The 12,993-nt window shown below is 37.6% G+C and overlaps 1 protein-coding gene across 1 annotated transcript in view; it reads left to right on the plus strand.

Annotated features, from left to right (window-relative positions):
* LOC121878372 (L-threonine dehydratase catabolic TdcB-like) overlaps positions 1-11,132 on the plus strand; it is a 29,779-nt gene extending 18,647 nt beyond the window's left edge. Inside the window, exons 7-9 of the mRNA XM_042384575.1 lie at positions 6,394-6,499; positions 9,607-9,728; positions 10,858-11,132. Of these exons, the coding sequence (XP_042240509.1) occupies positions 6,394-6,499; positions 9,607-9,728; positions 10,858-11,001 (372 nt within the window). The 3' untranslated portion in view covers positions 11,002-11,132. The remainder of the gene's footprint in view (positions 1-6,393; positions 6,500-9,606; positions 9,729-10,857) is intronic.
* Positions 11,133-12,993: the final 1,861 nt, after the last annotated feature.

Genomic DNA, 12,993 nt, shown 5'->3' on the forward strand with positions numbered 1-12,993 from the left:
ACTGACCCACATTGGGGCCTGAGGGGCAGAAATTTAATGCTCCTGCAATAACAACCATGAACCAGATAAGTAAAAAAAAAAAAAAAAGCTGCCTATCTACCTATTAGACAAACTAAAATCGTTCCGGACCACAGAATGCCGGACTAGGGAGGTACAACCTGTATCAAGAAGTTTATACTATTCAATAATTTTAAAAGTTTAATATTAAATTTTTTAGGCATTTTAACAATTATTGAACATAATTGAAGGTAAAGTCACTAGTTTGTGGCACGCCATCCAGCCTTTTAACACACCAAACAAGCGTTAGTCTCTCTCTGTTTTCAGTGGAGGTAACATCTTGCTTAAGACTCTCTTCAACTAAAAGCTTTTTTTCTGTTTCCAAGCAAATTATTGGTCATTTTGAAATTTATTTTACATATTGACAATAAATAGCGCAGTGCAGTGTTATTTTAAAGAAAATATTCTTTATTTACAGCTAGTTTAAACTTAAAAAAATCACGTGTTGACATTGTTTGAATCCAGCATGGGGCCTAAGAGATCAAGAAAAGCGATTTCAATCCAAACCAAGCAGGAAATTATAAAAAACATGAAGAAGGCATTAGAACAAATGCGCTATGCAAAGAATATGGCATGTCGACATCAACTGTATCGACAATTCTTGCACAGAAAGACAAATTTAAAGAAGTGAAAGTGAGAGACAAATCTACCAGAGTGTTTAAAAGTAGATCCCTAATTGCAGAAACTGAGAGGTTACTTCTCATCTGGATGAGGCAAAAACAGATGAAAGGTGATTCAGTTTCTACTGAATTCATTTGTGAAAGAGCCAGGGAGATTTACGAACATATAAAGACAGATCAACCTGGTTCTTCAGGCACAGAATTTGAAGATTTTAGGGCCAGCAAAGGCTGGTTCGAAAAATGCTTCAGGGGATTTCCGACTGAAGCCTATGCTCGTCTACCACTCTGAAAACCCCAGGGTGTTCAAGCAACAGAAAGTGGTAAGAGCAAACATGGAGTTTATTGGAAGTCCAACCATAAGGCATGGGTGACAAGACAGCTCTTAAATGAATGGGCTGTTGAGGTGTTTTGCCCTTCTGTCAAGAGCTACCTAACCACTAATATACTCCCTTTAAAGGCTCCTCTTCTCATGGAAAATGCTCCAGGTCATGACCCTGAACTTGCCAGAACTTTGGAGTATCAATTTGACTTTGTGAAAGTGTTGTTTTTGCCTCCCAACACTACATCAATCATACAGCCAATGGACCAGAATGTGATCAGCAACTTCAAGAAGTTGTACATGAAGAAAATGTTTAGGAGGTGTCATCAGGCAACTTCCACTGATCCTGAACTAACACTGGCACAGTTCTGGAAGACACAATTCAACATCCTGGAGGCTGTATAATTTATTGTGTCATCATGGCAAAAAGTCTCCACTAGATCCCTCAATTCTTCATGGAAAGTAGTGGTGGGAGGGTGTACTGCCCGCCCCACTCAGACGCACACCTCCCACAGTACACTGTAAAGACTGGTAAGCACCCTGCCTCGCTTATGGTTTGGGCTTCTTTTACGTATTATGGCGTTGGTGAACTAGTAATCCTCCCTAAGAACCAGATGATGAATCAGTACAACTATCTTGAACTGCTCAGTGATTTCTTACCTGAATCATTTGATAAAGCTAAGGCAAGCCTTTTCATGCAGGACGGTGCCCCATGCCACACTGCTAAAAGTGTCATATATATATATATATATATATATATATATATATATATATATATATATATATATATATATATATATATATATATATATATATATATATATATATATATATATATATATATATATATATATAATACCCCTCGTTTAACACCCCTGTTAACGTAATTTCGATTAACGAACTGCCTTCCATAAGGATCTTCAATTCGGTTAACGAAAAAAAATTCGCTTAACGAACTTCTTACGAACCGACCTCAACATGTTTTCGCTTGCACTGACCGGGCAACCAGCTTTAGTATCAGTCCGCCAATACATTAATCGGTTCTAGGGCTTAAATTCCTTACTATTTTTGTAAATATCAAGAAGTTTATACTATTCAATAATTTTAAAAGTTTAATATTCAATTTTTTAGTCATTTTAACAATTATTGAACAAAATTGAAGGTAAAGTGACTAGTTTAATGCGCGGCATCCAGCCTCTTAACACAGCAAACAGGCGTCAGTCTCTCTCTGTTTTCACTGGAGGTAACATCTTGCTTGAGACTCTCTTCAACTAAATGCTTTTTTTCTGTGTTTCCAAGCAAATTATTGGTCATTTTGAAATATATTTTATATATTGACAATATATAATGCAGTGCAGCGTTGATTTAAAGAAAATAATCTTGAATTAAACCAGAGAGCTAAAATTTTATGGGTGAAATGGCACCATGGGGTGACTTCTCTTCCACCCCAATGCCTTCTCTTCTTCCTTCTCCTCCACCCCCATTCTAAATCCCATCATCATCATCATCATCCAGGAGCCTTCTACATACACACCTCAAAGTAAGTGAACTTTTCTACCATTTTTGTTGAATTTAGGAAATTTTCGGTGAGCTGGAACCAATTACCCAAAAACCCATTGAAACAATGGTTTCGGTTAACGAACGTTTCGGTTAACGAACGACCTTCTGGAACGGATTGAGTTCGTTAACCGAGGCCACTAATATATATATATATATATATATATATATATATATATATATATATATATATATATATATATATATATATATATATATATATATATATATATATATATATATATATATATATATATATATATATATATATATATATATATATATATATATATATATATATATATATATATATATATATATATATATATATATATATATATATATATATATATATATATATATATATATATATATATATATATATATATATATATATATATATATATATATATATATATATATATATACAATATACAGGAAAGAAGAAAACACGAAGTTCCCAAGCACGTGTTTTCTTCTTTCCTTGTGGTTATCAGCATATACCTAGATCACGCGCACCTACAGTGATTTACTTGCATATATATATATATATATATTTCATTAGCCCATAAAGCGTGCGGACTTCTACATATAATCAACAACCTCACCTGCCAGGAATCGAACCCACTATCTTATGTGTGTGACTGGGGAATGTTACCTCTAGACCACTAGGATACTAAAAGCAGTCCGAGACTTTGTTATATTTCACACAAAGCCTGTTCATCGAGCTTATGGCACCATGAACCTCCAATAGGGGACTTTCCGTGCCACTTAAGTAATCAGAGTAACTTTTTACCAAATCCGGCTTCAAAACACGAGGTTCCATATATATTTCATTAGCCCATAAAGCGCGCGGACTTCTACATATAATCAACAACCTCACTCTGACTGATTTAAAGGAAGGGAGCGTAGTCTTTGCTCCGATGGGTGGGGGTAAGTTGTTCCACACCTTCACACCATGATATTTTATGGAGGTCTGGGACTGAGAGGAGCACATGGGACGTGGTCTTAGTAGCTCTGGGTGCCTAAGTTGTATCTCTGATTATTCTGGAACTGGAAATAATTATTGTCAAGCAAGTGATTGATAGATTTGTTTGTAAACAAAGAGGGCACAGCAGTAGGTGTTAATAAATCCTTATTTTAAAAATTTCAAAACTGTATAACAAATTTTTCGTTTGTGTGATCTGATTTTTTTCAAGTAGGTCATTGTCCATACAACTCTCTTTTGTGCAGTAACCAGAGATTGTGTTTTTGAAGAGCCAGAGGCCCCCCATAGTGTGTGACAGTGTATCAGGTGTTGGTAAACAAGATCATGATAGATTTCTTTCATTGCTGTGAGAGTGAGCGACTGTCGAGTGTGATACATGATACCGCACTGTTTATTGATTTTACTGTGAATGGCTTGTATGTGGTTTCTCCAGTTATGTTTCTCATCAACAATAACTCAAAGGAATTTAGTATTTTGTTCACGTTTGAGGACTATATTACCAAGGTACAGGGGGTCCAGGTCTGGGGGTAAGTTTTTCTTTCTGTGAAAGATCGTGCCCAAAGGACTTAATAGACGACTATAAACATTGCTCAGTTGAGTTTTCATACCTGGAGCTGGTAGATGCCCACCCTACTAGGGGTCACAGCTTAAGGCTGAAGAAGCCATAAGTTCAGAAAATTGTCTGGGCAAACGTTTTTGGAATAAGAGTTGTTAAACTCTTGGAAATATCTGCCAGAGAATGTTGCAACGGCACTGAGTGTGAGCTTATTCAAGACCAGACTTGACCGACACTGGTGCAGATAATGATACATTCTGGAGCCAGTACATGCCAACAGTACATAACAGAGATGAAAAAACTGCCCATGCATTAAACAGGCCAATCAGTCACAAAGAGGATAAAGTAAAGTAAAGGACGCTCACCCCACATGAGGTCACAGCTAAAAGTTGAAGAAGCTACAAGTCCAGAAAACTGTGAGGGATAACTTTTTCGGAATGGGAGTTGTGAACTCTTGGAACAACCTGCCAGAGTGTTGTGACAGCACCGAGTGTGAGCTCTTTCAAGACCAGACTTGACCAACACTGGAACAAGTTCAGATACATTCAGGAGCCGGTGCACGCCCAGTACTTGCCAACAGTGCATAACAGAGATGTGACCAATCGCCCAAGCAGCTAATGAGCCGATCAGTGGCAAAGAGGATAAAAGAAAAAAAGTAAAAAATATCTGAAGGATATGTGTTCTACTCCACCCTCCGGTCATACAATTGTAATTTAATACAAAAAATAATTAACATACCTAAATATACACTTGGAGATACTGTTATGCTGTACATTAATAAATTAAATATGATTGCAGCCTTTTGTGGTTATAACTGTTGTACACTTTATACAGTATATTAAAGAAGTATAACTGGTCTTTTATTTGTAGACTGTAATAAATATATTCCTAGAAAACTTTTTCGAGTCACTTTTTTGTATTATTGTATGTATGAAATGTTGAACAAGAGAGATGTTTAGAATGCTCTTTGTAGTTCATCTTATTCTATATCACTGAAATGGCATATTGGATATAAACAGATACAGGTTGACAATCCCTTATCCGAAATCCTTGGGGCCAGAGGCATTTATGATTTTGGAATTTTTCGGTTTTCAGAATGGTTTTTTAGCCCAACCGGGCACAAGTCACTGACCCACATTGAGGCCTGGGGGGGGGATATAATAATAATAATTCATAGGTTTAGGTCGTGTTTCTCACTTTTTATCTTTTTTCATTCTTGTATTTCTTTATTATTATTATTATTATTATTATTATTTTATTAATACAGTATTATTGTTATTATTATTATTATTATTATTATTAATTTTATTATTATTATTATAATTATTATCATTTTATTTGGTGTATTTTTATAAATTTTATTTACTATTAATTATTATTTTTATTATAATTAGTATTACTATTACATTTTCGCTCCCCCAGGCCCACATCGGGGCCTGGGTGGGCTAATCCTTGTTAAAAAAAAAAAGTTTTGTTCCACAAAAAAACTTTTGGTTTTCAGAGCTTTTCGGTTTTCGGAATTTTGGATAAAGGGTTGTCAACCTGTAGAACAGAATAGTATTTATATGTTTTTTCCGTCTTCATCTTCATTACTTTAATATACAGTACATCCTTCAACCCTTTGTATTCAAGTGTATATTCAGTGACACTACGTTATACAGTGATATCCCCGTCAGCCGGTACAATCGGTGCAGAGCACTTCTGGGAATGAAAGATTTCCGATAACAAGACGACTCTCTCAAAGCCGGAAGAAAATACCTCATTCCCGGAATTTTCCGGGTAACGGAAAAATATTCTCGGAATTTCAAGAAAATGTGCCTGATTTTCATCTCTCAAACCCGGAAAAAACTCCCCCATCCCCGGAATTTTCCGGATATCGGGAAAATTTTCTCTGAAATTTTGCCCCCAGAAAATTGTTCCCAAAGCTTTGGGAACGATTTTCCGAGAAAATTTCAATTCCGGCTATCAGAGAGTTCCGGGTTTAAGGGATTCCGGCTAATGGAGATATTACTGTATTTGCTTTACATTCCAATATCCAAACTGATTGTACAGTCGGGACAAAAGTTCACTCCTCGTAGTGAAACTGAGTCTCAGGAATGAGTCTAAACTGACTTACCCTGAGAGTCTCATCTCAATTGGTGTCGATGCTCCTTCAATTTGGGTGGGAGTGAACTTTTGGTCCCGACTGTACAATACAGTGTATGTGAGTCCTCAATTTCTAAATTCAACACCTTTGCCTACTTCTTCTCCATATGAAGCATATGTCATGTATCTCACAAGTCATGTCCTCCTGTAGATTGTAGGATGTTCTCCAGCTAACTCAAAAGTGATGCACGAGTCAGTGAAAGTGGGTAGAATCATCCAAGATGAGAGCAAGGAAACCCTGTCTGATGGCACTGCTGGTCAGTAAGTCAAGCTGTACAGAAATTTTTTTGTACAGTACTGAGTATTTAGCAATAACTGTGTCATAAAATTTGCTTGTTACAATTTCTGATCACAGTAATAAACTTATGTATATATTTCATCTATTTTATATTTAATTATTTCCTTTCATACATGGAGTTGAACTATATCTGTCCACAAAATAAATAAGCATAGCTTATAAGGCAGACACTGTACTTGAAAGATACCCTATAGCTATCTCTACATATGTTTGCCTTACATACAAGAAGTCCTCGCTTAAAGTCGGGGTTACGTTCCTGAAAACGCAACGTTATATGAAACAACGTCAAGCGGATCAATTTTCCCCAAAAGAAATGTAAATAAAATACAGGAGTTACCTTCCCCAGACTCCCTTTGCCCTGTGAAATACAAACATATACAGAAAATCATTGCCATTTCTATAGAAAATAGTGCATGCATATACAACCACTAAGTTTATATTGGTACTCACCAATGGGCGGAGGTGGTAGAGTGAGTGTGTGGTGGGTAGTGGAGTGGAGGAGGCGGGAGGGGAGGAGGGTGGGAGCAGAGGAGGGTGGTTAGTCACCTAGACTCTGCAGCTGCCTCCTCCTCCTGTTCTGACTGGGGTTCCTCCGCCGCTGTTTGCTCCTCTGTTGATGTTTGCTTCTCCTCCGTTGTTGTTTGCTCCTCCTCGGCTGCTGTGTGCTCCTCCTCGGCTGCTGTGTGCTCCTCCTCAGCTGCCGGCTGTTGTGAAGAAGCTGCTTCTGCCGTCCCACGACGACAAAATGAATCCAGTGTTGACTGCTTGGTGCTACTCTTCTTCTCCTTATAGATCTCAGTGTAACAACCAAGACTGTCATCAATGCTTCATTGAACCTTTGAGCTACGTTCTCTGTTTGGGTCGTCATCTATAAGGATTTGCATTGCTTGCTGGAACATGTTGAATGCTTCTGCCATCCTCTTGTAAGTTAAGAGTTCTGTTAACAGTTGCAGATCTTTGTTGGTGAGCTCTTCTGTATGGGATGCCAGGACGTCCTCAATATCCTCTGATTCCAGCTCATGAAAGCCTGCTTGTTTAGCCAAGCTGAGGATATCCCTATTCACAGCTGGGACTAAGTCCGTGAATCCTCGGGCCACAATTTACGACACGACACACACCATTCAGGCAACTTTCTGAAACCGCTTCCCATGCCTTGCCAATGTTCTCAATTGCATGAAGAATGTTGAAGCCGCCCACAGGCTGCATCAGTGCTGCCGTATTGGGAGGCAGGAATACAACTTTTACACTGTCATGCAAGTCGTCGAGATTGGGAGGATGAGCTGGAGCATTGTCAAGGATCAGAAGAATTTTGAAGTCAAGGTTCTCCTTGGCACAGTATTCCTTCATTGCAGGGACGGCGTACACGTTCAACCACTGACTAAATATGGCGCTGGTTATCCATGCCTTCTAATTTTCCTTGTAAATCACATGAAGGTGATCCTAAGAGTAACCTTTCAGGGCCCGTGGGTTGGCAGCGAGAGAAATCAGCATAGGCTTCAGCTTGAAGTCACCGACAGCATTCGCGCCAAGCAGCAGCGTCAAACGGTCTTTTGCCGCTTTAAAACCTGGCCCTCTTTTCTCCTCCTTGGAGATATAGGTCCTCTCAGGCATCCTCTTCCAAAAGAGATGAGACTCATCCACATTGAAGACTTTCTTCAATGAGTAGCCTCCTTCCTGAATAATCTGCTTGAATTCAGGCGGGAAAGTCTTGCCAGCAACTGTATCTGAACTAGCAGCTTCACCAGTAATTTTTATGTTGTAGAAGTTATAACGACTCTTAAATCGTTGAAACCATCCTCGGCCGGCTGTAAAGGTCTCATCCTTCGATCCTTCACCCTCAGTTTCCTTTATGTCATCAAACAAGGATCTGGCCTCATGCTGGATAACCATAAGGCTCACAGGCACATTGCATTGATTCTGGTCCTCCATTCACATAGCCAGCATCTTTTCCACTTTTACTATCACAGTACCTGTACTTCTAGTATGAGTTGTTTCAGTTGCACTGAGAGTAGTACGACTTCCAGCACTAACCTTAATCTTGTCAGCGTTGATCCGGATAGTACGCACCAATGTGGGGGTTAGGCCAAGCACAGCGGCTATGTCCACAGCGCATTCCCCTTTTTCAAATTGGGTTAATACATCCATTTTCATAGCAAGGGTAATGGTCTTACGTTGCCTCTTCACTACACTAGCATCAGGAGCACTTGATGGGCACTTGAAAGCCATTTCGAATGGTTAGAGTACAGTTTTAGAGCAAAAGCACTTAAGCACACACGAATGATGTGAAGTAACAGAGATTAACTTGGTGTCGCTCGAGGATGTGACGTTACGCGAGTGAGGGTAGAACGCCGAGCCGAGAGCGTAGCGCGGCCACACGAGAGAGGGTGATGCGCCGTAAAAAGTAGTCTGTGATAACGCAAAACTACGTTGTACCGAATCACCGGAACGTTAAAACATTTTTTGGTCTCTAATGTTTAGCGACGTAGTACAGATAAAACGTTAAGCGGGACGACGTTAAGCGAGGACTTACTGTATATTGGTTGGTTCGATGTGTTTATTTGTTTGCTTGCACACTAGAATCCCTAAATTTGGTCCTATCTTTATAAAATAAATGTATTTTGGGCAATGAAAGGCCAAGAATTACAACTACAGTATTACTAAAGACTTTAAACACCAAGTTGTTCGTGTACCAGCACTTTCAAGATTCGTAACGACACAAACAGATGAAGGAATTATATTATCAAAATTCAGATTTACCTTTCAGGTAATTAACATCTACAATAACGTAAGAGTGTTATTAATGGCAGTTGAAAAGTCAAAAACAAAGAACATTAAGAATGGAAATTAAATGTTTTCCTGTAAATACAGTACTGTAGATAAATATATAATCCAGTAACTAGTCACTGTGTTTTAGGTATTGTACTGTACTGTACAGTAGTGCAGTTTTATTATCTTACCAGTACAGGTATACGAGTTTATGACAGTATGTTTGCAGTCCATATATATCATTTAAAAAAGATTTCTGTATAGTATGTCTAAAGAATATATTTTCTTTACTTCCCAAAGGTGGAATAGAAGAATTTACTGTGACTTTCCCCTTGTGCCGAGACTTGGTGGACCAGTGGGTCTTAGTAGAGGAACATGAGATAGCTGAAGCTGTCTTTTATTGTCTAAAGAACCATAAGAAGGTAGGAAGGTTACGACATGCTATCATGTGAAATCATAAGATTTTAATGAAAAATCTTGATTTTGTACTTGTAACTCATCAGAAAAAGTTAAGTAGATCATCTAAGGTGTGTACTCCTGGTTCAAATAATAATTAGTGAGTTAATCTTGGTTGTGTACTACTAACTCACAGAGCAGATGACTCTTAGTCATTCATGGTACATTGGCAGTGCTCTCACTTGCCATCTGTGGTTTTTCAATGAAGTAAAAACATATTACAGTACCATACTGTACAGGTATATGTAATCTTGATAAGGAGTACTGTACTGGTTAAGTTCCTGGGCCAGCAATGGCAGGCCAGGTTCAAATGAATTTTAACCATTCATATTACAGTGGTAGTGACCTTACTTGGCATCTTTGTTGTGTTCGTTCAAATCAAATAGAGACAGTGGTTTTAAGAGGTAACACTACAGTATAATATGTTCCTTAGGTTTTTTATATCTCTACTAGGGTTAACTAATATCCTTATCATTAATTAATTAATCCCTAACTATAGCAAATATAGGTTATAGGTTATAGTAGTTCAGTACTCAATCAATTGTAACACGTGATATCTTCCTCATACAGGATACAGTACAGTAGCAAATGAATGAGAAAGTAACAAGATCCAGTAGATTGAGGTCCCTAGTTGGAGATAAAATACTAAATGTAGAACTTTTTTAAATTATTCTTGAGTTATAAACCTATAATATATCAAGTTTCATTGAAATACAATGCTATACAGTAATTTTGAGTTCACAGAGTTGGATTTGCAATTGAACAGGAAAATAAATGAGGCCATAACTTCCCAGAACAAGGAGGAATGTAGTACAGTACTGTACATGTACAGTTCTGCACTATGGTAGTTATCCATCTTCAAGAAGCCCTCATTAAACCAAATACTGAACTGTATCAAAATTCTCATTAAGTTTGTTCACAAAATAGGACTTATACAGTTAAGACCAATGGACAGTACGGCCTGTATTTATTTCCAGGTCCTCTTCTGCTACATAGTGAGGAACAATAAATGTTATTTAGAGCAATGAAACAACAGTGAGAGATATGTCAATATTCTTGTTGTTATTTAAACCTGTTTTAAATTGTCTTTCCTAGGTGGTGGAAGGTGCTGCAGGGGTGGCATTGGCAGCTATGAAAAAAGTTAGTGCTAACTTCAAGGGTCTCCGTGTAGCTGTTGTCATCTGTGGTGCTAATATCAGCATGACCAATCTTAAGAATATCATCACCACCTATGCTTGAAGGATGCTTTGGTGCTTGGTAAGTGCCTAGAATATCTTACAACAAATTTTGTAAGGATTAGGGATATGAACTGGCAGGGCACAAGGGGAAGAGAACACTTTTTTATAATATACAGTACCTGGCATGCACAGTAAAGCCAGTAATATTAACATACAGTAGTACCCCGATTTATGCGGTCAATTGAACCCACAGGGTACCGCGGAAAGTGAAAACCGCATAAAGTGAACAACAGAACATATGGGATTAATTCCAATAGAGACTGGCCCGACCCCCAAACTCCACTTTTTCCGACACAATACCTATGTTGTAGTAAAAATAACATCTAAATTTTATGATGGTATGCTCACACAATTAATATTTAAGAGAAATACAGTCACCAGGTTAATGTCCATTCAAATAATAGACTCAAATCCCCCCTCCCCTCTTCCCAGCTCACTGGCCCCTACCTCTCTGAGAAATGATTGGGTGAAACACTAGATTTAAACGTTTAGTAATAAATAATACCTCAGACTAAAGTTAGGATAATATAATTGACATTTCTGGATTCCTTGCAGGTCAGGGAATATTTTGTATGTAAACTTCATATATTTTGCACAAAAGATAAAATACTTGCTTTGTGTAAACCAAATTATTACATTAGATCTAAAATTTGTATGTCTAATGCAAAATCCATGATGTTTATATTCAAAATGATCATCATATTGTAAGAATTCCAGCAATGTAAATTATATTCTGGCTGGGTAATTTGTATGAACTTTATGAGCTAAATAAAAAAAATAAAAAAATAAATTATACTTCACCGCGTATATGAGTATATGCACCGCGGAAAGTGAAAGTCCGGTTGTGGCAAGGTACTGCGTAAATGAGAAATCTGAGAAATCGCGGAAAGTAAAGCGGGTATTACTGTGTATACATATATATAATGGTTTTGTTGCCTATCTTTAGTCAAAATGAATTACTGTTTACGGTACCATTGTTTATATACCCAGATTGTTTGGTACATTGTAAATTGTTTGTATACCTGAACGGTCAATGTATTGTACAGCAGTATTGTATACTGCATTGCCTATATATCTGCTACATTGTATACATGTGCAGTATTGAACTGTTAATATACATGCTTAATTGTATACGGTATCTGTATTGCCTATATAGTGTACAATAAGGTACATACTGAATTAATGTAAACTTGTGATATAATTTTACTGAATAAATATCAATATCTAAATGTAAGAATCAACAGTTTATAATACTGTATTTTAGTTGTTGTTTTTTTACCTGAGAATTGATTAATGCCATCTTCTTTATCATGATGATGTTGATGCAGTGCCATATTAAAAAGATAAGGTATGGGGGCTTTTAATTTCACCTTGAAAGAATATGTAAATAAGAGGGGAGTTAATACAGGTACAAAGAATCACTGTAAGTGGTGTTAGACATGCATCCACAGAGATAAATTGATCATCATGCTATCCTAAGTTACTGAAAAATGTAAGTGGTAAAATTAATCGACATTTCTGTAAGAATAAGTGAATGTTTGACATTTGTTAACAAACAAACAAACATGAAATTCATGTTCTGCACACAAAATTCCTGGTCACGCGTTGCATTTACAATATGTATTGCAGTACAAGTATTTTTTTTTTCCCACTGATCGGCTCATTAGCGGCTTGGGCAATCGGTCACATCTCCGTTATGCACTGTTGGCAAGTACTGGGCAAGCACCGGGTAGTGAATGTATCTGAGCCTGCTCCAGTGTTGGTCAAATCTGGTCTTGAAAGAGCTCACACTCGGTGCCGTCACAACACTCTCTGGCAAATTGTTCCAAGAGTTCACAACTCTCACTCTGAAAAAGTTAACCCTCACAGTTTTCTGGGCTTGCAGCTTCTTTAACATTGAGCTGTGACCCCTTGTGGGACGAGCGTCCGCCAGCTCCAGGTAAGTGTACATGTTCTGGGTACTAAGTTCTACCTACAGGAGCAAACACAAACA

The sequence above is a fragment of the Homarus americanus genome, unplaced genomic scaffold, assembly GCF_018991925.1.
Source record: "Homarus americanus isolate GMGI-L3 unplaced genomic scaffold, GMGI_Hamer_2.0 scaffold41027, whole genome shotgun sequence".
Taxonomy (NCBI): Eukaryota; Metazoa; Arthropoda; class Malacostraca; order Decapoda; family Nephropidae; genus Homarus; species Homarus americanus.